This window comes from Mus caroli, unplaced genomic scaffold (assembly GCF_978045245.1).
Source record: "Mus caroli unplaced genomic scaffold, Mus_caroli_1 scaffold_9, whole genome shotgun sequence".
In the NCBI taxonomy this organism is placed as follows: Eukaryota; Metazoa; Chordata; class Mammalia; order Rodentia; family Muridae; genus Mus; species Mus caroli.
In genome coordinates, this window is record NW_028227264.1 from 41,776,607 (window position 1) to 41,800,484 (window position 23,878).

The 23,878-nt window shown below is 47.3% G+C and overlaps 1 protein-coding gene across 3 annotated transcripts; it reads right to left on the bottom strand.

The window, feature by feature from the left end:
• Positions 1–2,300: 2,300 nt before the first annotated feature.
• Positions 2,301–18,052, bottom strand: Mtres1 (mitochondrial transcription rescue factor 1). 3 transcript variants are annotated; one of them, XM_021174809.3, is made up of 4 exons: positions 17,987–18,052; positions 9,901–10,382; positions 7,748–7,820; positions 2,301–2,573 (listed from the first exon to the last, which is right to left on the bottom strand). In XM_021174809.3, exons 2-4 carry the CDS (start codon positions 10,368–10,370, stop codon positions 2,394–2,396), a joined length of 723 nt encoding a protein of 240 aa, XP_021030468.1. In that variant the 5' UTR covers positions 10,371–10,382; positions 17,987–18,052; the 3' UTR covers positions 2,301–2,393. The 3 variants fall into 3 exon arrangements, with proteins under 3 accessions (XP_021030468.1, XP_029338847.1, XP_029338846.1); XM_029482987.2 differs by lacking the exon at positions 17,987–18,052 and adding an exon at positions 17,809–17,954; XM_029482986.2 differs by lacking the exon at positions 17,987–18,052 and adding an exon at positions 17,069–17,681.
• Positions 18,053–23,878: the final 5,826 nt, after the last annotated feature.

Sequence of the window (23,878 nt, forward strand, 5' to 3'; positions counted from 1 at the left end):
CCTCCCAAGGGCTAGGATTACATTTATGTAAAACTTCACCCAGTTTTAACACTTTTTAAAAAATTTGATGCTGGGCGTGGTGGCGCATGCCTTTAATTCCAGCACTCAGGAGGCAGAGGCAGGCGGATTTCTGAGTTCAAGGCCAGCCTGGTCTACAGAGTGAGCTCCAGGACAGCTAGGGTTATACAGAGAAACCCTGTCTCGAAAAATCAAAAACAAAAAAAAACAAAAAAAAAAAACCTTGATAATTGGTGTTGTACCATCGAATGTGTGTGGTGGCCTGAGGACAAATTTGGGGAGTTCTCTCCTTCTACCATGTCTCAGGTTGAACACACACAGGTCACCAGGCTTACGTCATTGGCTGGCAAATGTCTTTTCCCATTGAGGCATCTTTCTGGCTCTGGAGAGTGAAAGTTTCCAAGGAAGATAAACTTTCCTGGGCTCTCCAAACCAAAGTGGTGAAAAAGCTTCAGACTCCTGGGCCCCAACTTAACCCCTTTGAGTTCCAGAAGCTTCACTCCCAGACTCAGCTCTCAGAAGTTATGGACGGCAAACAAGAGCCCACCCAGGACAAGCAGTCTCACAGGGGGACAGGGCCATGAGTTTCCTCTTGGAACCATTCCTTCCAGGTGCTAAGGCTTGGCTCCTGGGAAGTCACAGACGGACCTGAGTGTATACACCACATATACTGTGTAGTGTGCATGTGTGCTTGGCTCTACTCTGCTTCATGTAGACTTAGTTCTTCGTGTAACACTCTTGGAGGGTTAGAACACGAGTCAGTCTATCCTGATAAGACCCTGTGTATTTCCTACTGCTGCCTCACACTAAATTGTTTATTCTCTTGAGCCAGGAGTTAAACATTTTCAGTAAAAGTGTTAGATACTAAACAGTGTATGTTTTGCGGGTCATAGAAACAGTCTTACCTGTGTGTGTATATATACATATGTGTACAAACACAATACAGATATATAAAAGAACTTTAAGAAATTGCACTTTACATATATGGGTGTTTTCTCTGCATGTATGTCTGTGAACCACATACATGCCTGATACTCACAAAGGCTAGGACATCAAATCCCCTAGGTAGGACTGGAGTTACAGTGGTGAGCCACCGTGCAGGTGCTGGGAATTGAATCGGAGTCCTTCAAAAGAGCAGCCAGAGCTCTGAACATAAAATGTAAAACCATATCTTAGCTTGAAGGCCACTGCGCCAGCCTCTGGCTCTCTTGATTTATCTAGCAGCCCTAAAAGAAAGCATTCCAAATGGATTCTAAGTAGCACAGTTAGAATTAGGGGGTCAATTCTACTCCTTCCGGACAACAGAAGACAAACCAAGAGAACCAACACAAGTGTTCACCGAGACAACTGGTAAAAGGTTCACCCAGAGCTTATCTTGCGATCTGAAGGGCAATCATGATTCTGCCGGCTTTGGCCACAAGATACCTGAAACACAGCCCCTACACCAGGGAAATATTTAAAGGAACACTTACGGAGCCAGGAATGGTGTTACATATCTATTCTATAATCCTCACTCTTGACAGTTACAGGCAGGAGCAACTAAAGGCCAGCCTGAGCTATCAGACGTGACGGTGCCTGTCTGTCTTTAACCCGTACTCAGGAGCCAGAGGAAGGTGGTTTTGAGGCTAGCCAGGGCTACCCAGTGAGACCCTGTGTGTTGGTTTGAATAGGTATAGCCACCACAGATAGACTCCTCTGTTTGAATGCTTGGTCATAGGGAGTAGCACTATTAGGTGTGGCCTTGTTGGAGGAAGCATGTCACTGTGGGGGCAGACTTAAGATTTCATGTGCTCACAAAAGTGGCCCAGAAAGTCTCTTGTCTGCTGCCTTCAGATTGAGATGCAGAACTCTTAGCTTCTTCAGCACCATGTCTGCCTACGTGCCACCATGTTTCCTGCCATGGCAATAATAGACTAAATCTCTGAAACTGTAAGCCAGCCCCAATGAAATGTTTTCCTTTATAAGAGTTGCGGTGGTCATGGTGTCTCTTCACAGCAATAAAACCCTAAGACACACCATCTAACAAAAAACACAACAAAAATCAACAATAAAACAAAACCCACAAAGAAACAAGGCCAATGTACTTTAAGGTGACTCCTGAGGTAGTTAATGTGGGAAATGTCAGACAAGCTGTAATGCCCTTTCTGGCCTGGGCTCCTCCAGAGTCTGTCTCTGCACACAGCAAGGGGGCTCTCAGAATGCCAGGTCTAAGGGAGCACAGGCCAGCGCCGAGGGAACCCACAGACCCCGGCTTCCACAGAGCGCTCCACTGACCTCACAAATGACAGGAGAACTTTTATTTTAGTAAAACCGTCCTCTTTTTATGCTCCTCCACCCCCTGACAATTAGGAGGCAGCCTGTGGGAGAGGTGATGTTTATTTGGACAAAGTCTTTTTAGGCAGCTTTAAGCTCTTCCATCGGCGCAACACCACCCGGTGCTTGTCGTTCTCAGTCTTCTCTTCATAGACCTTTTTCAGGAGGATTCGCATCACCACCTCTGTTCCTGTCTCTTTGTTCTCTCCAGTGATGAGATCCAAGGTATCTCCCACCTTCACCTGAGGACACAGGGAGACAACCTTTATCCATTTTGGGAAACTTAGGCCAATTCAAACAGCCCTGCTTTGCTTTAATGTGGTGACTGTCACATTGGAAGAGCAAGGGAGACAGTCCAACTCTTTTGAGGCTGTCACCCTAGTTCTGAACTGCATGGCTGGGAAGGCATACAGGAGGGGGCCTCAAGCACAGGGGCCAGACAGCAGGCAACAGTGGCTTCCGTCTGACATCCACGCCTGGCCTACTGAGGATCTAGGCTGAGAAGGTCATCAGTCAGTCAGGTAACTGAGGGAGCACTGGGACAAACCTGTCTGTCTGGGCAACACTGGGGAAACACTGAAAAGTAGGGCACAGCCTTAGCAAAAATGCGCAAAAGACAACACTGGATGCACCAGGAAGGAGGCAGCGCTGAGTTTTAGCCAGGATGCCCTAAAATGGGATGGGACAGTTTCATAGACATCAGTCACCATGGTTGGCTGTGGAGCATTTAAAGTCGAGCCACAACTTTTAAGTGCTGGCTGCCTCATGAGAGAGACTCATGGAGAGAGACCAGCTTCATACCACAGAGGTGGACAGCACACAAGAGGCTAGTTGGCTCCAGGAGCTGAGGCCAAACTAACCTTACCAGAGGACTTGCTGCTAAAGCTTGTCACCCTGGAGAGCCATGTTACCACCAGGCCCTCTGCAAGGACTCGGTCCGTGTTGGACGCATGGCAACACCTGGCAGATACCTGGTTCATTCAGCTCATTAGAGAATCTGGCCAGGAACTCAGGAGGTGCTCAAAACAGCCTGGCTACATGCTGGTGTTTCTGCCAAAATATAAGCCAGAAAGAGCATGGTGCCCCCCCCCCCCCCCGAGCCCCCACCCGGCTTCTATTGACTAAAGCATCTCATATGTGGGCTGCTGATTCTGTTGAAGGGTCTGAAGGGATTGCTCAGTGATTAACAGTGATCACTGTGCTTGTGCCTTGCTGTGCACATGGTGCACAGACATACATGTGGGCAAAACACCCATTCACATAAAATAAGTTATTTAAAGATTTTAAAATGAGTATGATAAGACAAACAAGAAACCAAGCCTCCCCTCCCATAAGCGATCATGCACAACTTAGAAACTGGTACATTTCATTCACAGTCACTTCCGTCTTTTAGATGCATTTGTGTGTGGGCATCTGCCTGTGTGGATGGCTAGGCGCCATGTGCACGCCTGGTTCCCCTGAAGGTCTCAGGTAGAATGGATCTCTTGGAATTGCAGTACAGGCACCATGTGGTACTGGGAATCGAACCTGGGACCTCTACAAGAGCAGCAAGCACTTTTAGTTGCTGAGCCATCTTGAGCCCCTAACTTAAAAATTTCGAAACCATTTATTTTGGGGTGTGGGACACACTGTGTGGAAGTTGAAATCTACCTCTATGGAGCTGTTCTCGCCTTCAACCACATGGGCTCAGGGAAAGGACTTTAGTTACGAGGCTTGGCAGCAAGCACCGATGTCTGCTGAGCCATCTCACCAACCCAGTTACTTAGGCTGGATATGGTTCCTCATGCCTATAAACCCTGCGGAGGCAGGAGGATTGCTGCAAGTTTTTAGTGAGATCATATTACAGAAAAAAAAAAGTTGAAGGAGACAGGAAAGGAGGAAGAGGAGGGGGAAGAGGAAGGAGTAGAAACTCCAAGAGTATAAAGGGGAAAGGAAGGAAGTCAGGGGTGTGAGGCCCAAGAGAGATTAATGGAGCGGTGAATACAATCAAAACATATTGTACACATGCATGAAAAATGAAATGTTATTATGAATAATTAATATGTGCTAATAAAAATGTTTTTAAAAGGGGAAGGGAAAAAAGTGATGACATTTCTTCCTTCTAGGGCTCAGACAATGTTTCCTCTTAGTGCAGCCGGCTCCTGGGAGGGGAGTTTAAGGCAGGGTGCGTGAGTGAGTCCCCATGCTTTGGCTTCTCAAGCCACCATGTCAGAGCAGAGTTAAACAGCACCACGCACTCTGGACTCCGCCTAGTCTGCAGAACACACAAAAGCTTTGCTCAGTGGCAGGCGGGGAACAGAGGGATTGAGCTGCAGCCAGACAAGCTGGACCTCAGGGCCTGAGGCCAGGCTCTGGCTCCTCGTAGCAGGCTAGGGAAGCAGGCATGCTTTATTTAGTCCCATCCAAGGACTGGTCCTCTCAGACACAAAACAAAACTGGCTGGGGTTAGGGGCTGTTTCAAATATCTACATTTCAAATCTCCGCTTAGGCAGTTTCTATGGCCACCAGGCTTCTTAGTAACAAGGCAGCGTGTGAGGGTTAATGCCGGCCTCTGCCTTTGCTGACCCTCAGGAGGAATCTGGAAAGCGGCTGAGGCAACAGAACACCCAAGGCAGGAGGAGCAGAGCAATTAGGCTGCAGCTAACAATACCTCATAGCAGGGGAAGAAAAACGGGCTTAAGGAGTTTGCAAATGAGTCCAGCCAGGAGGGCATCCAGAGGTACTGCAGCCCAGCCACAGCCCAGGAAGCGATAGAGAAGGGTGGAGAAGGCCCATCTGGAGCAGCGGCTTTTGTGCAGCTCACTGAACAATGGCTGCCGGGTCATCCTGCACCTGCCAACCTAGGTTATCAGAGCTCCCTGGCCTCAACAAACAGGTGAGACAAGAATGGAGGCCGTCCCCTTGTGTCCACACAGGCAGCAACAATGGACAGCATGATCCCCAGGAGCAGGCACTCAAAGTCTCAATGGTCACCGATGCACACAAGACAGATACACTTCCTGTTCCACACCCCGTGGCAACTCCAGATAGCTCAGATCCTGCCCTAACAGGCCTTCGGAACATGAAAGGAGAATAAAAACCACCCTTCAAAACTGTCTGCCTCCTCATTACCCCTCAGTGCTAATGGGTTATGCTTCCAAGCAAGGGCCATAGGTTTTAAGCCACCCTCTATCCCCAGACAGGTGTCACGCATCTCAGGCTGGCCTCAGATTCACTCGGTAGCAGGGATGCCCTTGAATTTCTCTGACCCTTCTACCTGCCGGATGCTTGAACCTGGGGCTTCGTTCACATGCTCGGCAGGCACTGCGTCCCTAGCCCCACTTTCAAACTTATAATTAAAGCTTTCTTACATTTTCCTTATTGAGTTTTGTTAAGTGATAATCTCATGGTTAAAGACCATGGTAGAACATCCGCGGGGCAAAGGCAAGCAGATATCTCTGAGTTCAGGGCAGCCTCGTCTACATAGTGAGACCCTGTCTCAAATACACAAAAACCTCATTATCTATATCTCAGAGGGAGGGTGAGGCAGCCAGGCCCAGCACCTGCATCAATGCCTGACGACCGAGTTCTGTCCCTGAAACCAACATGGAGGGTTGGGGGGAAAGAAGCCACTGCTTCACACTGCTCTCTAACCTCCACCTACATCTATGCCGTGACATGCATGTCCTACACTCCCCAACTAAATATATATATATATATATATTTTTTTTTTAAAGATTTATTTATTTATTTATTATATGTAAGTACACTGTAGCTGTCTTCAGACACTCCAGAAGAGGGAGTCAGATCTAGTTACGGATGGTTGTGAGCCACCATGTGGTTGCTGGGATTTGAACTCCAGACCTTCAGAAGAGCAGTCGGGTGCTCTTACCCACTGAGCCATCTCACCAGCCCTAAATATATTTTTTTAAGCTGGAAAATAAAAGGCATGAAGGAAATTACTAGAGGAGAGCTGGAGAGTTGGTGCGGCAGCAGACTTGGCCTTGGTGCAGCACTCCCACAGTGGCTCACAACCATCCTCAACTCCAGCTCTGGGAGACTTGGAACCCTCTTGTGGTCTCTGTGGGCAGCAGGCATAATTATGCACATACATACTTGCAGGCATTTATATACATAAAATAAATTTAAAAAAATAAAATTCAAAATATAAAAGGCATGAAGAAAATGACTACAGCTGGAGAGGTGGCTTAGCAGTTAAGAGCATCTTCTGGCCAGCTGCCTGTTGCTATTGCAGAGGACCCTGGTGTGGTTCCCAGAAATCACTGCGGCTCACAACCAACTACCTGCAACTCCAGTGCCAGGGGGTCTTCTGACTTCCACAGGAACTGCACGCGCACACAAGCAAGACACTCAAACACAAAGAAAGCTTAATACATTTGAAAGCTTAATATATCCCATAATAACCTTTTTTAAGATAAATGAGTAATATTTAATTCAAAATATATGGAGCATATTGAACATATGAATAAATTATTATTATTTTTGTTTGTTAAGATATAGTCTTAGCTAGCCTGGAACTAGATGAGATGAGCAGATTTGGCTGGCTGAATCTGTGGCAGTCTTCCTGACTCTGCCTTCCTGTGTGTGTGTGTGTGTGTGTGTGTGTAGACAGCGTCTCAGGTAGCCCAGGCTGACCTAGAACTCCTGATCCCCATTTCTCCATTTCCCACGTGCGGCTTTACATATGTGCACTAAGAACACTGTTTAACAGAATTTTACTTTTAAACGAATGTGTGTATGTTTGTATCTGTGTGTGTGTGAGAGAGAAACAGAAAGATACAGACAGACAGGCAGGCAGACAGACAGACAGACATGTTACACAGCAAATGTTGGAAGTACCTCCTTTTATCAGTTGGGGGTTTTGTGTGGTTTATTTTTTGAAACACGGTCTCACTGTGCAGCCCTGGCTGACCTGGGACCCACATTCTGGCCTCAGCCTTCCACTCAGTGCTGGGGTGACAAGGCGTAACCACCCTGGCTCCATGTCTTTCAATTAGTAGTGCTAATACAAACTTGTTGGGAAATGAGGGGCATCTTTTTTGCCAACTGCCTGTCAGAAAGCAGAGCTCCAAGGAGAGCCTCTGCTGAAGTGACCAGAGTGACACCCCTGCTCAGGTGACCCTGCTCGGTCAACCTTTCCTGTGTCATCTACTTGCCATGATTCCATGGGGCTAACGTTAATACCTAGATGTCTGAGTAAGGATGGCCGCAGTCCTGAGGGTGGCTGATTCCAAATTCTTCTCAGGTCTCAATGGCCGAGAAGAGGCAGTGGCCTGTAGGTGGTTCCCACCAGCATGACCAGGACTCAGAGGACCTCAGAGAAGGCACCAGGGCCCCCAGGGAGTCACAGGGACAGCACTGAGTAGCAGAGTAACAGACAGGGCCGTGGGGCTGTCATGGCGGCGGAGTGGCTCACCGTTCTGCTTTTCTTCCACAACTTCTCCCCATTCAGTCTGAGTTCACCTTTGTAGAATGCATCTTCTACTTTGCTATTAAAAAGAAAAAAAAAAAAAAAAAACACTTAAAATTGAAATCACTCAATGATCACACAGCTTTGAGAAAAGCAGCTGCTGTTAGTGTCTGCTCAGTGAGTCCCCACAGCACCCTGCGCTTGGCCGAAAGTCACGAAGTGAAAGTGGCCATCACTGACACGCATCTAACAGGAGGCCACAGGGTACTTGTGATTCTGAAAGGGCTCGCTGCTTCTCAGGCAGGTGGCTGCTGCATGGGGTTTTATGGTGGTTTAGAAGCAACTGCAAGGCAGTAGCTCATGAGTCACAACGGTCAGAATGAAAGGGGGTTTCCTGCCCCTCAGCTACCTGCTTGGCACTCAAGAGTGCAAAACTAGGCACCACACGTATGGAACTGCCTGTGTGCTCCCAGGGCGGAGTAATTCCAATCGGACAGCCATTCACCTCTGAATTTAACCCCCTGGTGACCTGACTCCAGATGACTGACACCTGGCTCTGCTTAATAAAGGGAGCAGCCAGCATTCAGGCCCTAGAGGAGTTAGTTAGCCAGATACCAGGCAGCAACCAGCAACCCTGATCAGGATGCTCAAAGCAGGGCCTACAGTCTTATATGTTCTGTGGATTTAAACAGTAAAGGACACAATTAATGATGCCACAAAAGATACAAACTACATACGGAGATCTTCAATTTGCTCTTACCTTGGCTCTCGCCATCAATGACAGAGAACAGAGAGTGAACGCACACTTTGGTCACTAGCAGCACCCAGCAGAGAGAATGGCCGCACTAAAGGAACTTTAACATCCACCCTCCCACCCCTGTGCAGGCGCTGCATGTGACACGGTGTTTGTCACAGCTCAAATCCACGCACAACGGCCTACTGCACGCTAGGCCTAGGCACAGTGCTGGACACAGACCTTAATCCTACCTGCTTATACCTGCATCCCAGTACTTAGTAGGCTGAAGCAGGAGGATTTCAGTGAGTTGTAGGCCAGCATGGGCTATAGAGTGATAATGTGACTTTAAAGGGTAAAAGGGGTGGGGGTTGGAGGTGGAACCCACAAAGGTGCAAGGACAGAACCAACTTCACAACGCAGTCTTGAGTCCACACGATAGAGTCTGCACATCTTGCCTATCACACATGGACATTTGATACATTTTAAAAAGGAACCTGGCCGTTACCGTCTAAAGTAGCCCTCTCAGTCCTAATCACAGCAGAGACATTCCAGTATGTACAGAAGGCCGCTTACTAGGAGCCCAAAACAACAGTCTTTTGGTCCAAGAACCCACTCTCTGTTTCCTTAGACAGCCTCTCAATATGTAGTTCAGGTTGGCTTCTAACTGTCTCCTGACCTAGCCCCACATATGCCAACTGCAGGCATGGCCCAGAGCTTTAGGTCGGACTGCAGTCCTTTGTGTGCATTTTGAGAATGTACAGTCATAGTGAGTCTGTGCAGGCCAGAGGACAACCTCAGAGACCAGCTCTCTCCTGCTCCTTTCTGGGATCAGGAATCAGAGTCAAGTCGGCATGTCTATATGCAAGCCACCTCAATGGCCCAGAAACTGCATTCTGGTTTAGTGTGTGTGTGTGACTGTGGGTCCACATCTGCCCTGGCACATGTATCTGTGACAACTGTGTGAGTCAGTTCTTTCATTATCCTCTGTGAACCCCAGGAATTGAACTCGGGCTGTCAGACCTGCCGACAGGTACGCCTACCCACTGAGCTAACGTGACAGCCCCATGACCCGTGTTCTTAACCATCACCTCCTATTCATCTGGTTGATTCTGGGATGTACTTTCTCATGCTGCAGTATATGGGAAATCCTAGTGATTTTCTGTAGCTATGTATGCTTTCTCTTTAAGAGGTTATCACTAGGGATAGAGGCATGGTTCAGTGGTAAAACGCTCGCCTACCACGTACAAGTCTCTGGGTTCGATCCCCAGCACTGTGGAGAAAAAAGAGAAAACTGGAATAGGTCACCTGTAAAGTCCTTTCACATCTATGGTTATTACTCCCCATGACAGAGGACACCAAGTGACTGGCACGTGGCATCCCACCCGGCAGACAGCTGGTTCCTGGTGACATGAATCATACTCACTTTCTCCCCACGTCAAGGCCCGTCTTCAGGATGACGTCGTACCGGAAAGACTGCACCACCTTTTCTAGGTCTTTGTAGTCCTTCACCACACCAGGCTCACTCTCAAGCTCCTCCTCCTGCTCGCTCCTCTCGGGGTAACTGCTCTCCTCGTCGGAGTCCTCTTCGTCTGCCTCTTTTTGCAGGGTCTTTTTCGTAGACTTTTTGGAGTTTATATTGCTTTTGAGTCGTATAGAAAATGGAAAATAACATTCTGGAGATACTAAAAGCTCTGGGAGTCGCAGAGAGAAGATGTTGCGGAAAAGTGTTTTATAATTTGATGTGTTTAACTTGGTACTGGAAAAATACAAGTATCGGTTCCGGGAAGCACAAAGTTTGTGTGATGATGTCCCCTGAATCACACCCCAGAGTCTGGTCCAGGCATCTGGCTTCCTTAGAGCACCTGTGAGCAGTCTGACACCAGGCACAGCCATGCTGCTCAGGACCTGCGAAGGAAAACAGTGGCGCATTATCACAGTGTGGTCGGTGCTTAGCACACAGGCGTGAACACACCTCACACACTACATAGCTAGCACTGCATCTCCACCTCCCGTGCAGGGCTGGGTCAGTCCACTCAGGCCGAGAGCCAAGCACACTACAGGGATCTTCCTAGCTGCGATCAACCTGCTTGCTCGTAGGACCGTCTCAGGGGTCCAGTGAGGCAGAAAACCTACGCAAAACACTGGTTTAGTTTTTCTTCCTCACCGCACAGAGCTCTGGGTACTGATCACAACTGAAAAATATTAACAGTAGGTACTAATGGTTTGTTTAAAAAAATAAAAATAAAAACAAAAAAAGGCTGGACATGGTGGCGCACACTTCTCATCCCTTGGGATGCAGAGGCAGGAGGCTCTCCGAGTTCCAGGCCTGCTTGACCTATAGGCAAATTCCAGGCCAGCCAGGGCTACACAAAGGAATCCTGTCTGGAAAAACAAGAACACAGACAGACAGACAAACAAACAAAGGAGTTCATAAAATCCACAGACAGTGACTCTCCCAACCTTATTTCCACCCAGATCCTGAGAAGTCAGAGCAGCACAAGGGAGCAGAAGAGACAGCTCTGCTTGTCCATGGCTCGCATCTCCTTCCACTCCTTAGGAGAACTCTACAGGGCGGGGGGGAGGGAATGGAGCCCACAAACCAGGCAGACAGTCATTTCTGGACACCCCAGAGAGAAATCAAATCCTAGTCACTATAAATGCGACAGAAACCATCTTAATACAGCGGTGGCAGGCCTCCTAGAATAATCACAATATAAATGGCTTACTCACTCTCTTTATTTCTTTTTCCTTCCTTCCTTCCTTCCCTCCCTCATCTATCTATCTATCTATCTATCTATCTATCTATCTATCTATCTATCTATCTATCTATCTATCTATCTATCTATCTATCTGAGACAGGGCCTCTCTACTTAGCCCTGGCTGTCCTGGAACTTACTACATAAGTCTCTATCTATCTATCTATCTATCTATCTATCTATCTATCTATCTATCTATCTATCTATCTGAGACAGGGCCTCTCTACTTAGCCCTGGCTGTCCTGGAACTTACTACATAAGTCAGGTTGGCCTCAAATTCAGAGATCCTACCTCTGCCTCTTGAGGGCTAGGATGAAAGGCTTGTGGGAGCACATCAGGCCAAGATGGTTCTAAAGACCATGATTTGCTAATAAGATAAAAGATTTCATAAGCTTAAATAATACACACATAAAACCTGACCAGCTGGTCGGCATCCTCCTCGTATTTGGGGTCTGAGACTCACTTCCTTTATAAATTCTTTGATAATGAGCCTCATGATTTTCCTTCCTAGTTTCCATTCATTACAAGGCTGATAACAACGTCTGTGTGGCTCACAGAAAACACACAGGGAGCCACTCCTCCTAACTTTTGGTTAATCTTTAGAATAAGCAAACAGCACAGGCTTGGCTCTGATCCCACAAGCCTTAGAACCCCAACTAAATCCTAAATGACCAGGATTTCAGGGCTCATGGTTGTTTGTTTGTTTTTGGTTTTTGGATAAAAATAAAATTAAAAAGATAAAAAAGAAAAAATATATACTATATATTACTTTATTTATCCATCTGTTTTGGCTGCATGTGTGTCTGTGCACCACTGCATGCCTGGTACCTGTGGCAGCCAGGAAGTTGTTACAGCTTGGAACTGGAACCAAGATGACTGTGAGCCATCCTGTGGGAGCTGGGAATAGACTGAGACTCTGTAGGAGCAATGAGTGCTCTTTTTGTTGTTTTGGTTTTCTGAGACAGGATTTCTCCCTGTAGCTCTGGCTATCCCAGAACTAATCTAGTAGACCAGGTTGGCCTTGAGCTCAAAGATCTGCCTGCCTCTGCCTCCCAAATGCTAAGATTAAAGGTGTGTGCTACCACACCTGTCCCTCAACAAGTGTTCTTGACCACTGAACCATCTATTCCCAGCCCCTGGTTTTGGCTTTTGAGACAGGGTCTCCTCCTGAAGCGCTGGCTGCTCTGGAACTCACTCATAGTCCACACTTGTCTCAGATGACGAGTGATCCTTTTGCCTCAGCTTCAAAGTACTACGACTACAGGCACAGGTGCCATGTCTGGCAAAAAACGATAGTCCAATGCATTCCCATTTAATAGAGACCCACCCAAAAAAGATTTTTAACTTTGTAGGCTTAGAATAAAGAAAGAAAATAGCATATGTCTACGCTGGGAATGTAGCCCAGTTGTGGACTATTTGCCTAACATGTACATGGCCCTATTTGGTCCTAGCAATGTAAAATAAAAGGATATGGAAGCAGTGTATTTTCTGTGCCGGCACAGCAGGAGCTCGAGATGCTACAGTTCATGTGAGAGGCACAGCAGTTAAGGATACTGTCACCAACCTGGCCTGACAGCCAAAGTTCAATCACCAGGACCATGTGGTAGAAGGAGAGAGGTGACCCTTGCAAACTGTCCTCTACACTCACACAAGTACAAGCACTACATAAAGGAATAAGTGTTAAAAGCCCCTACTCTACAGCACACAGCTCTTTCCTTTCAGGGATATCTGGATGTGTTTCTTTCTGTATCCATCATTGGCCGCATTTTTAAAGATTTGTTCACTTTGATTTTACTTGTGTGGGTGCTGTCTTCATGTGTATCTGTGCCCTGTGTACACATGTGTATCTGTGCTCCGTGTATATGAAGTGCCCATAAAGGCCACAAGTGATTGTTCCTGGAATTACTGTGAACCACATGTAGGTACTGGGAATTGAACTGAATCCTCTGAAAGAGCAGCCAGTGGTCTTATTCATTGAGCCATCTCTCCAGCCCCACAGGCAGAGGAGTATTTACCTGTACTAGGAAACCTAGCTGAAGATACCACCTTAACTCATGTTCGTGTGTGTGTGTGTGTATGTGTGACATCTCACAAAGGTTTCAAAGCCAACTGTTACCTTTATTAGTGACTCACTCCCTCTCCCTCAGCTGCCAGCAGGCAAACATCCCAAACAATGGGAGGCTAGATAGAAATGTATAAAAACCGTAAGATGGAAGGAAGGCATCAGTCTGGTTTTTGCCAGAGATGGTGACCATTTGTAGATGCCAGCAGAGAACAGGCCCCAAGGGAGGCCCAGGAGAATCCCGAGCTGGTTGGGAGAGCCCTGAGTGTGGAGTGAAGATTCTGAAAATGTGACGGCACAGATTGCTGAGCTGCTCTTAAATCAAAGAGGGAATGCTGGGCCGCTCCACTCATCTGAAGAACAGAATGCTGCTTGAGGTATGTATGCGTTTTCAGCACTTTGGGAATAAAGGCTCAGGAGTTCAAGGTCTGTTTTGTTTTGTTTTGTTTGTTTTTCAAGACAGGGTTTCTCTGTGTAGCCCTGGCTGTCCTTGAGCTCACTTTGTAGACCAGGCTGGCCTCGAACTCAGAAATCCGCCTGCCTCTGCCTCCGGAGTGCTGGGATTAAAGGCGTGAGCCACCACGCCTGGCTAGGAGTTCAAGGTCAGTATGAGATCCAAACATAAAACAGACAAACAAACAATCCAAAACAACTTAAAAAAAAAAAAAAAAAACAAACCCAACTGGGGCAGAAGGCAAAGTGCCAGTAATCTCAGCTCTTAGGAGTCAAGACAGGAGCACTGTTAGTCTGAGGCCAGGCCGATCTCACAGCAAGTTCCAGGTCAGGTATGGAGACATACAGGTGAGCCCATCTCACACGGTACACAGAACAAACTAGGGCCAGGGAGACAACTCAGTGCTAACTAATGGTGCTTGCTGTGCACACAAGAACCCACTCCCATTTAATAGGCTGAGCACAGCTGTGTATGCCTATGATCCACCTTTTGGGAAACACAGACATTGGGAGAGCTCGCTAACCAGCCCGCTATCCAGCCTAGCGATGATGGCAAGCTTCAGGTTCAGTGAGAGACCAGTCTCGAGGCAATGAGGTAGACAGTGATGGAGTGACAGTTCCAACAACCTCACCTAGCTTCCATCTCTCTCTCTCTGTCTCTCTCACTCACACACACACACACGATTTCTTTTCCTTCGGTGTGGCCTCCTGTCCCAGCTCTTCTGCCATCCTTAACATTTGTCACTTTCCAGATTCTGGTAGCGCCAATATGTCCTTTGCCTTCACACCCCCACGCCTCCCTTTTGAGGTAAGGTTTCATGTATTCTAGGCTGCTTTAAACTCACCATGCTAGCAAAGGCTATTCCTGAACTTCTGCTCCTCCTGCCTTGGCCTCTTGTACTGGGTTTAGAGGTATGGATTACTACCCTTGTCCACCTGAGCAGAGTCAGTACAGAGGACCCGTGACGGCTGTTTGTAGTAAGGCCTGCTGCCAACCCTGTGCTGACTAGTGACTGTGGAACTGGACTTCAGCAGACTTCCCCACGTTCTCCAAACTTAAGTGACTCCCTATACTGGGACTGTGATCTGCTTCACACTGAGCACTTAGCTTTTTCCTGGAAGCCTGCCCTAAGTTGCTGTGGAGGAATTCCACGCTTCCTGCGTGATCCCAAGGCAGACTTGTAGATAACACCAGGCCTGGCTTCCTTCTTTTTGCCCACGTCTCTCCTTTTTCCTTACTTTGCATCATAAACCCACAATGTAATAAATCATAGCTGCAGGTATGGCTGTAAGCTGAGGCCTACAGACACAATGTCTAACTAAGTGTCTGACATGGCCAAACCGCCAAACCCAGAACTAAAGCAGGTCATGTCAGACCTGCTGAACCTGGAACCTTCTTCATTTTAGTTAACGTAACATCATCTGTCTATCTGTCTGGTGACTCAAAACAGAACCTAGTGGCTTTCCTTTCTTTCTTTTCAAGGCAAGGTCTTGTTATACAGCCCTGTTGTCCTTCAGTTCACAGCCCCCCTCCCCGGGGCTCCCACACCTTGGGATTACAAGCATGTCACGCCACGTCCCGCTTCTTGTGACTTTCCACTGCCTCGCTTTGAGACAGGGTCTCAGGTAGCTCAAATTCTCTAGGCTGCCTTGAAACTCTTCTGCCTCCCAAGTGCTGGTGACTGGAGACTACAGGTGTCCACTCCTGGACAGTTTCTTTTTTTTTTTTTCCGAGACAGGGTTTCTCTGTATAGCCCTGGCTATCCTGGAACTCACTCTGTAGACCAGGCTGGCCTCGAACTCAGAAATCCGCCTGCCTCTGCCTCCCGAGTGCTGGGATTAAAGGCGTGCGCCACCACGTCCGGCTTCCTGGATTACTCACGTCAATTACTGTTGTTTGTATACATGGTGTATATAAGTCAGGGTGCAAGCACACCACAGCATTGCATGTGGAGGGCGGAGGGCACCTCTCAGGAGCGGGACTCTTTTGAGTCAAGGCCTTTTGTTTTCACCATATTGTGTACCCTAGGCTAATTCTCTTGTCTCTGTCTCTCATCTTGGCAGCAGAGTACTAGAACTACATACTCACACCACACATCTGGCTTTCTGGCATGGGTTTCAGGGAGTGAATACGACCTCAGGCTTGGCATGGTGAAAGTTCAGGCCAGCATGAACTACCAGGCAAGACTATAAAAGCAGCTCCCCCAAAGCACTCAAAAGAAAAGAACACTTCTGGGCCTGGTGGGGCAGGATGATGTGACGTTCAATGGCTGCTTAGGCCAGAGTGTGGCCATGGTCAGACTGGGTAACTTAATGAGAGCCTGTTTCACAGAATTAAGAAAGGTGCTACTGTAAACCTGGTCCAAAAGTCCATGGCTGGGAAGATCCTGGGGAGCCTGTTGTTGGTTTGCTACACAAATATGGTGTCAAAGTGCCTTCTACATATACACCCAGAAATTAGTCAAAAAAGCTTCTCTTTGCAGTGGGCATCAGTTAAAGTATAAACTGATTAAAGTAGGGGACTTACGTGCCTGTTATCCACTCAGCCCTAAATGAGACAGCTACAACACACCCTCTCACACAAATCCCAAATTAAACAAAACCTGAGCAATGACAACCGTCTGTCTTACTTGGTCAGCTTCAGCCCCTGCCACACTGACACTAGTCTTCATGGTCCTCACACACAAGCGGCTATCCTTAGCGAGTTTTCCATGGCTACAACTGAATTAGAGCTGGGGTGATTATAAAGGATAGAGATTTTTTTTACTCATGCCTCTAGAGTCTGGGAAATTCAAGTCAACTGCCTCTAACCCGCTTCCTCCCCTTAAACAAACTCCCCTTCCCTTCTGCACTTTAGAAGCTGCCATTTGGTGAAAGGACTTCTTGCTGCATCACAAGGTGGAAGATAAGGAGATAGTGTAAGCATGCATGCCAGAGAGAGCTTGTTTTCATAACAAAGCCACATACTCCCTTCCTTAATACCCACTAGTCCCTGAACCGACTGTCCATTCTTCAGAAAGAACCTTCATGACCTTGCTCTTCCTAAAGGTACTGCACCAAATTCCCAACACATGAAACTTGGGGAATACATTCTGGCCAAACTAGGGACCTTTGTTCCAGACAGGCCTAGAACACTCTCACCTAGGTATCTGCAAGGAAACCCACCTTCAAGTCTAGACTCAAACATCCCCTCGGCGGGGCCTACCCATTCCAACTATTCCAACGAAACTCCACCTTGCCAATCTCCACCTTGCCAATCGGTCCCCTTTACCACACTTACCCCACCCCCAGAGCTAATCACAGGCTGCTGTATAATTTACCAGATGCTGTCTGCATGTGCATACACTCCACAAGACCAGACTTCTTCTTCATCCCTGTTTTATTTAGCTCACGTGTTCAGAAATAGTGCCTGGTAATTAAAAACTTGCAGAAGCTGGGAACGCTGTTGCAAGCCTATAATTCAAGCATCTGGGAAAGAGGCAGGAGCTCACGTATTCAAGGACATCGTTCACTATACGAGGCTGGCTTAAAAAAGTCTTATATACCTAAGTCTGGAGGTGACCCAGGCGTCATGAGAGATACAGAGAGTTTTAGTAGGAAAGTAACCCGGCAGGAGTCCATATGACAAAATCTCCTTGATGGCAGTTTGCATTAGAGAGGACTAGGAAAGAAAGCCCGTAAGGTTCGTTTCGGGTGAGATTTCTATAAAGCTATAGACTCCATAACGAAGGCTAAGACTGGCAGAAGAGCAGTGTTTAGGATACACAGGCAAAGCTGCCCTTGACCTGCACTACGCTGGGAGTGGATCCACGTTCCTCAGCGTGTCACTGCTCTGTAAGACCCGGGCCTGGCCTCCAGTTGGTTGGGTCTACAGCTACGAAACCCTTCCCTTCTGCGGACGTCGGAAGCGGACTTCTACACAAGATCGGGTTCCCCAGGAGCCCTCCCATCCCGAACCTCCCCCAGGTCCCCCAAGGTCAAAGGAAACTGGACACTCCCACGCCGCCCAGCCCCGAGTCAGTATGTCTGCAGCTAGCTGCACCCAAGCCCGGGGACGCACAGCCTGGGCCAGCTCAATTCCCACGGTCCCGGGGTTCGAGAGGCATCCCGAGGCAACCCCAACTCTGCGGAACGGAAAGGGTTCCCAGACACGGCCGGAGCGCCGCAGGGCAGAAGCCAACCGAGGGCGAAGCGCCCGGCGAGGGGCTGAGCCGGCGGGCCAGTAGGGGCGCACTCACCTGCGCAGTTCGCTGGTCCCTCCCCGGATCGCGCCGACCGCAGGCGGGAGCCACCTCCGCACCTGCCCCGCCTCTTCCGCCCAAGCCTATGCAGAGAGTGGACCCCTAGGCGCATCCGAGCACGGTGGTGCCTTCACAGCGACCCCTGCTGGACGCGGCGCCTTGGAGGACCACGCTGTTGAGGTCGGGGTGTGGGGAAGTGAGGTGGGGGGCGGGGGGGGGGGAGGAGAGAGGGGACGTGGGAGGCCCATCCCAGGCCCGCTGAGCTTGGCAGCCAGTTCCAGAAGAACTTGGTTTGAAAGCAAAAGTTCTTTCTCTCGAATAGCCAAAACCCTGAACTTCTTAGTGAGTTATAGATGTTGTCTCCAGAAAACTGTCTTAACATCACAGAATTTAGAATATAAGAGTTTACTTCCAACTCATGTGTAGGTGTATCGCTGTAATCCCAACACTTGGGAGACCGAGGTAGAAAGAATGGGGGTTCAAGGTTTTCCTTGGGTATATGACTAGAAAGTTCGAGGCCAGGCTGAGCTACAAAGAAATAAATATAAATGGGAATAAAATACCTCACATTGGGTGTGATCCTATCATTGGGGGAGTGGAGGCAGAAAGATCAAGTAAGTCACGTGACCTGTCTTTGGCTACATAGCAAGTTTGAGACCAGCTTGGGTTACATGAAACCCTGTCTCAATATATCAATCCCCTAACCCCACCCCTACCCCCCTCCCAACCCCCGCTTCCCCAAAGAACTAAGTCACACCTTTTTCGTTCAGTTTTCTTGCCATGTCAGAAGTGATTGGACAGGGGCGGGAGTCTAGAAAAACACAGTTTAGTGGAACCAGTGAAAACAAACCTTGGGAGTCAAATGGAATACAGCCCAGACACTAGAGGACAGTGAGTTTCACAAAAGTTTTTTTTTTTTTTTTTTTTGTTTTTTTTTTTGTTTTTCGAGACAGGGTTTCTCTGTGTAGCCCTGGCTGTCCTGGAACTCACTTTGTAGACCAGGCTGGCCTCGAACTCAGAAATCCGCCTGCCTCTGCCTCCCGAGTGCTGGGATTAAAGGCGTGCGCCACCACGCCCGGCAAGTTTTGTTTTTGTTTTTGTTTTTTTTAACGTAAATAATTTTATGTGTATGAGTGTCTTTGCCTGCATGTACCATGTGCCTCTATGCTGAGGGAGGCCAGAAGAGGGCATTGCATCTCCTGGGACTGGAGTTACAGGTGGTTGCTAGCCACCATGCAGAAGCTGGGAATGGAATCTGGCTCATCTGGAAGAGCAGCGGGTGCCCTTCCCTCCGGAGCCCAGGTTTAGATATGTTTGCGTTAATGTTTGTTGGGATCTATGCTGTATTAAACGAGAAGTCGCCTTCCTGATTTTCTTCTTTTTCAGACGTTTCCCTTCCAAGTCTGTGAGCTCTGTTCCCCGCCTTTTCACTGACGCTTTCTCCTAAGTTCACACAGTAGTTTCTTGATTGTGTTTGTATAAGAGGAAAGCACAAGTACAAATTGTTTCAAATGCTGAAATGATACATCTACACGGTTGACCTTTTGAGATCAGGAGGGATACACTGTTGCATTTACTTGTAGGTCAACACCTGCCATCATGTTTGACCTGGGGAACTCAGCTCTTTTAGTCTTGGCAGCAAAAGCCTTTACCCTCTGAGCCAGTTCACCACCACTTGGGAAAAATTAAAAAAAAAAAATTAAAAAGATTGCAGGGTATGGTAGCCCATGTCTTTAGTTTTAGCACTTGCGAGGCAGAGGCAGGCAGATCTCTGTGGGTTTGAGACCAGCCAGGTCTAAAAAGCAAGTCTAGAACAGCTAGGGCTCCTTTCACAGAGAAACAGTATCTCCAAAAAACAAACAAACAAACAAACAAAAAATGTTACTTCTGTGGGTATCTGTGGGTGCGTAGGTCAGAGGACAGCTTGCAGGAGTCAGTCTACTATGTGGGGCCCAGGGATCAAAATTGCATTGTCAGGTCTGGTAGCAAGTGCGTGCGTTTACCCACTGAGCCATCTCACAGGGTGAAATCTTTTTAAGATGACATACAGAGGGCCAGGAGAGATAGATGGCTTAGTGGCTATGAGCACTGTTTGCTCTTCCAGAGAATGTGGATTTGATTCCCAGCACACATATGGTGGCTTAAACTATCTGTAGCTCCAGTTCCAGAGACCAACCCCTCTTTTGACATTTGAGAGCATCAGGCACACACACACAAGCAAAATTAATATTTGAATACACATTTATTTTCTTTATTAATTCTTCAGGTATTGTAGAAAAACACTTATTCATAATAACTAGTAATTCTGTAAAAAAGAAAAAATAGTTAATACAAAGGCCTTTATATGTGTAATTTAAAAAATATTTATTTGGGCGGGAGAGATGGTTCAGCAGTTAAGAGCACTGACTGCTCTTCCAGAGGTCCTGAGTTCAATTCCTAGCAACCACTTGGTGGCTCACAACCACCTGTAATGGGATTAATGCCCTCCTCTGGTTTGTCTGAAGAGAGTGACAGTGTACTCAGATACATAATATAAATAAATAAATCTAAAAAATATTTCTTTTATGTCTATTCAAAATTACCTCTTATAGCTTGACTGACTTTGATCTTGCTCTGTAGCTAAGGATACGCTTGGACTTTTTGTTTTCCTGCCTCCAGCTCTTGAGTTCTTCTACTGTAGGCCTGTGCAATCACACTTGGCTTTTATTTAAAATATACATTAAAAAGAAAAAGTAGGAGGCAGAGGCAGGCGGATTTCTGAGTTCGAGGCCAGCCTGGTCTACAGAGTGAGTTCCAGAACAGTCAGGGCTACACAGAGAAACCCTGTCTCGAAAAAAAAAAGACTGGAGGTGTAGCTCAGTGGTAGAGTATTTGCATAGCATATGTGTGCTCTGGGGTTACTGTAAAAATAAATAAATAGCAAATAAATTAAAAATAAAGCTGGACATGGTGACTCACTCATGCCTATATAACTTGGGAGGTGAGGCAGTTGAGCCTCTGAGAGTTTGGGGCTAGCTTAGGCTACAGAGTGAGCCAGCCTGGACTACAAAAACCCTGTCTCAAAAAGCAAAACAGGATCAGTCAGTGTGGTTCAGTTGGTAGAGTGCCTAGCATGTACAAGACTCTGATTTGAACCCCAGCCCTACATAAGCTAGATATTGCCATGAGCTGCAAGGCTAAAGGCTGGGAGTGTGCTCTCTGTTGGAGGAGACTGGAAACATGGAAAGAGGAGGAGGCAGGCTGGGTGGCCTGCAGGGGAGCAGTCATCTATGAGGAGGAAGCTGCGGTTGGTAGGTACAGAACCTGTCAGCATCCAGGTTGTGAAAGCTGCAGCTGATTGTTTCTGCCCACACTGGCTTTAGCTAAAAGTCTGCCATTTGTCAGCATCTGTACTTGAATGGAGAGAAGGCATTGCCATCCCCATGGGTCTGAGGTGTGAGGTCCTTGGTCACCCATGCTCACGCCAACAATGCACATCCATTCAGGACTTTAACTGCCGCTCTAGGGTGTTGTGCTGCATACCTCTGAGCTGTAATCCTAGATTTTGGGAAGGAGACGCAGGAGAGTCAGAAGTTCAAGGCTATCTATCCTCAAGTAAAAAGAGAGTTCTAGGCAGCCTGGAATGAGACTTGCTTCCAAAACTAAATAAATAAATAGGAACTCCACACATGGCTCAGCATTTCAGACCATATACCTTGCTTGCAGAGGACTGAAGTGAAATGCTACACATATAAGGCAACTCCCAACTGTAACTCTAGCTCTAAGGGATCCAGTTGGCCTCCAAGGGCCCTGTGCTCATCTGCACCCCTACATACATATGTACATACATACATACATACATGCATACATACATATTTACATAGTCTTGTTCTAGTTTGCTTGTTTTGTTTTTCCTGGACAGGGTTTCTCTAGGTAGCCCTGGCTGTCCTAGAACTAGCTCTGTAGACCAGGCTGGCTTTGAACTCACAGAGATCCACTTGCCTCAGCCTCCTGAGTGCTGGGATTAAAGGCATGTGCCACCACCGCCTGGCTACACACATAGTTTTAAAACAAATTCTTAGGGACTGGAGAGATAGCTCAGTGGTTAAGAGCACTGATCTCTTTTCCAGAGGTCTTAAGTTCAATTCCTAGCAACCACATGGTGGCTCACAACCATCTGATGCCCTCATCTGGTGTGTCTGAAGACAGCTACAGTGCACTCAAATAAATAAAAATAAATAAATCTTTAAAAAAAAGTCCTTGAACATGATGACTATTCTTAAGACCCACTGGGCTTTCTGCAAGAAATATGGCAGGTACCAGCCCCACAGAGGGATGTGGTATAAGGACAGGATTCTTTGTATGTCCAATGTTAAGGCCTAGGTAAACTAGTAAGGCCTGGATGGACTGTTAAGGCCTAGGTAACTGTTACCTAGCTAGCCTGCCATTTTGCACTGTTACTGATATTATAAGGAAACTTTCTCATATGTTGTTTCTGCTGTTACTAGGAAACTTTCTAATGCCAAGATTGATTACATATGCTGTTATGTTTTGTGCCCTTGGAAACCAATCACAATAGAAGTCAGTAGAACTGCTCTCTGTTGTTACCCATTATAAGCTTGGACCTGAACCAACCACCCAGCAGCACTTCCTGCACCTGTGCGTGAGCTTTTATGGGCTTTGCTTTGAGAAGCTGGTCCTGAGATGGGACTCCAACATGAGAGAGGCACCTGCACAGTATAAGAGGCCATTTGGAATAAGACTTCCATTTTGACTGGGGGTCCAGTAAAGTCTACACTTCCAAGACCTCCCTGGGAACTGACATCTTACTTCACAGAAAGAGAAATGTACCTGGGTAATTGACATCCTGGTTGGCAACTTAAGACATGAATGTTAGACAAGTCCCATCCTGGCGGGCAAGTTAAGACTTGAATGTTAGACAAGGCAATTCCCCTGCCATAGTTGAATACCACAACCCGTGGGCACAGGATAAGTGTACGACAAAGACATGTCCCTAAGGAAATCCCCTTTCCCTAAATCCTGATTGGTGAAGTAACTTGGCACAAATGTTTGTAGATCTCATGCTTATAAAGCCCTATACAATGTTGACTGAAGGCCACAGACCGCTTCCATGTTTTATCTGTGTCCCTAATCAATCATTCTTGGGGTGTGGCATTCAATAAATCATCCCTGCTTGACTAAGATTGGTGTTTGAATGGTTTGTGCAGTGATTGATAGGCTCCAACATCCAGGGAGAACAGACGATGACAGGAAACAGAAGGGTTTGGTGGGCATAAACTGTTTTGTTTTGTTTTTCGAGACAGGGTTTCTCTGTATAGCCCTGGATGTCCTGGAACTCACTCAGGCTGGCCTTGAACTCAGAAATCCTCCTGCCTCTGCCTCCCAAGTGCTGGGTAATTAAAGGCATGTGTCACCACGCCCGGCTTTGTTTTGTTTTTTGAGACAGAGTTTCTCTGTGTAGCCTTGGCTGTCTTGGATCTCCCTTTGTAGACCAGGCTGGCCTCAGACTCACAGAGATCCACCTGCCTCTCTGCCTCCTGAGTGCTGGGACTAAAGTTATGTCTCACCACTGACTGCCCTACTAAATAAAAATTCTTTAAAGTTTCCCTTCTTTGCTTGCTGAGAGAAAGGCTTGCTAGTGTTGCCTAGGCCTGGCTGGTCGCAAATTTCTGGGCTCAAGTGGTCCTTCTTCCTCAAGGCCTTCTTAGTAGCAGGACAACAGGCAGGGGGTGTGGTTTGGATTATCTATCTATCTATCTATCTATCTATCTATCTATCTATCTATCTATCTTAGTGCATGTGTGTTCTCTGTGCATGTATGTCTGTGCCTAAAGTGCATGTCGGATCCCCTGGAACTGGAGTTATGGATGGTTGTGAGCTACCATGTGG

Bases quoted from the DNA above. Each gene is read 5' to 3' on its own strand.
- Mtres1 (XM_021174809.3), bottom strand. From the start codon at position 10,370: ATGGCTGTGCCTGGTGTCAGACTGCTCACAGGTGCTCTAAGGAAGCCA. The intron at 7,821-9,900 runs GTGAGTATGATT...TCTTTTTAATAG, and splicing joins GGCCTTGACGTGGGGAGAAA to CAAAGTAGAAGATGCATTCT. The intron at 2,574-7,747 runs GTGAGCCACTCC...CTGTGTCCTCAG, and splicing joins TGTGGAAGAAAAGCAGAACG to GTGAAGGTGGGAGATACCTT.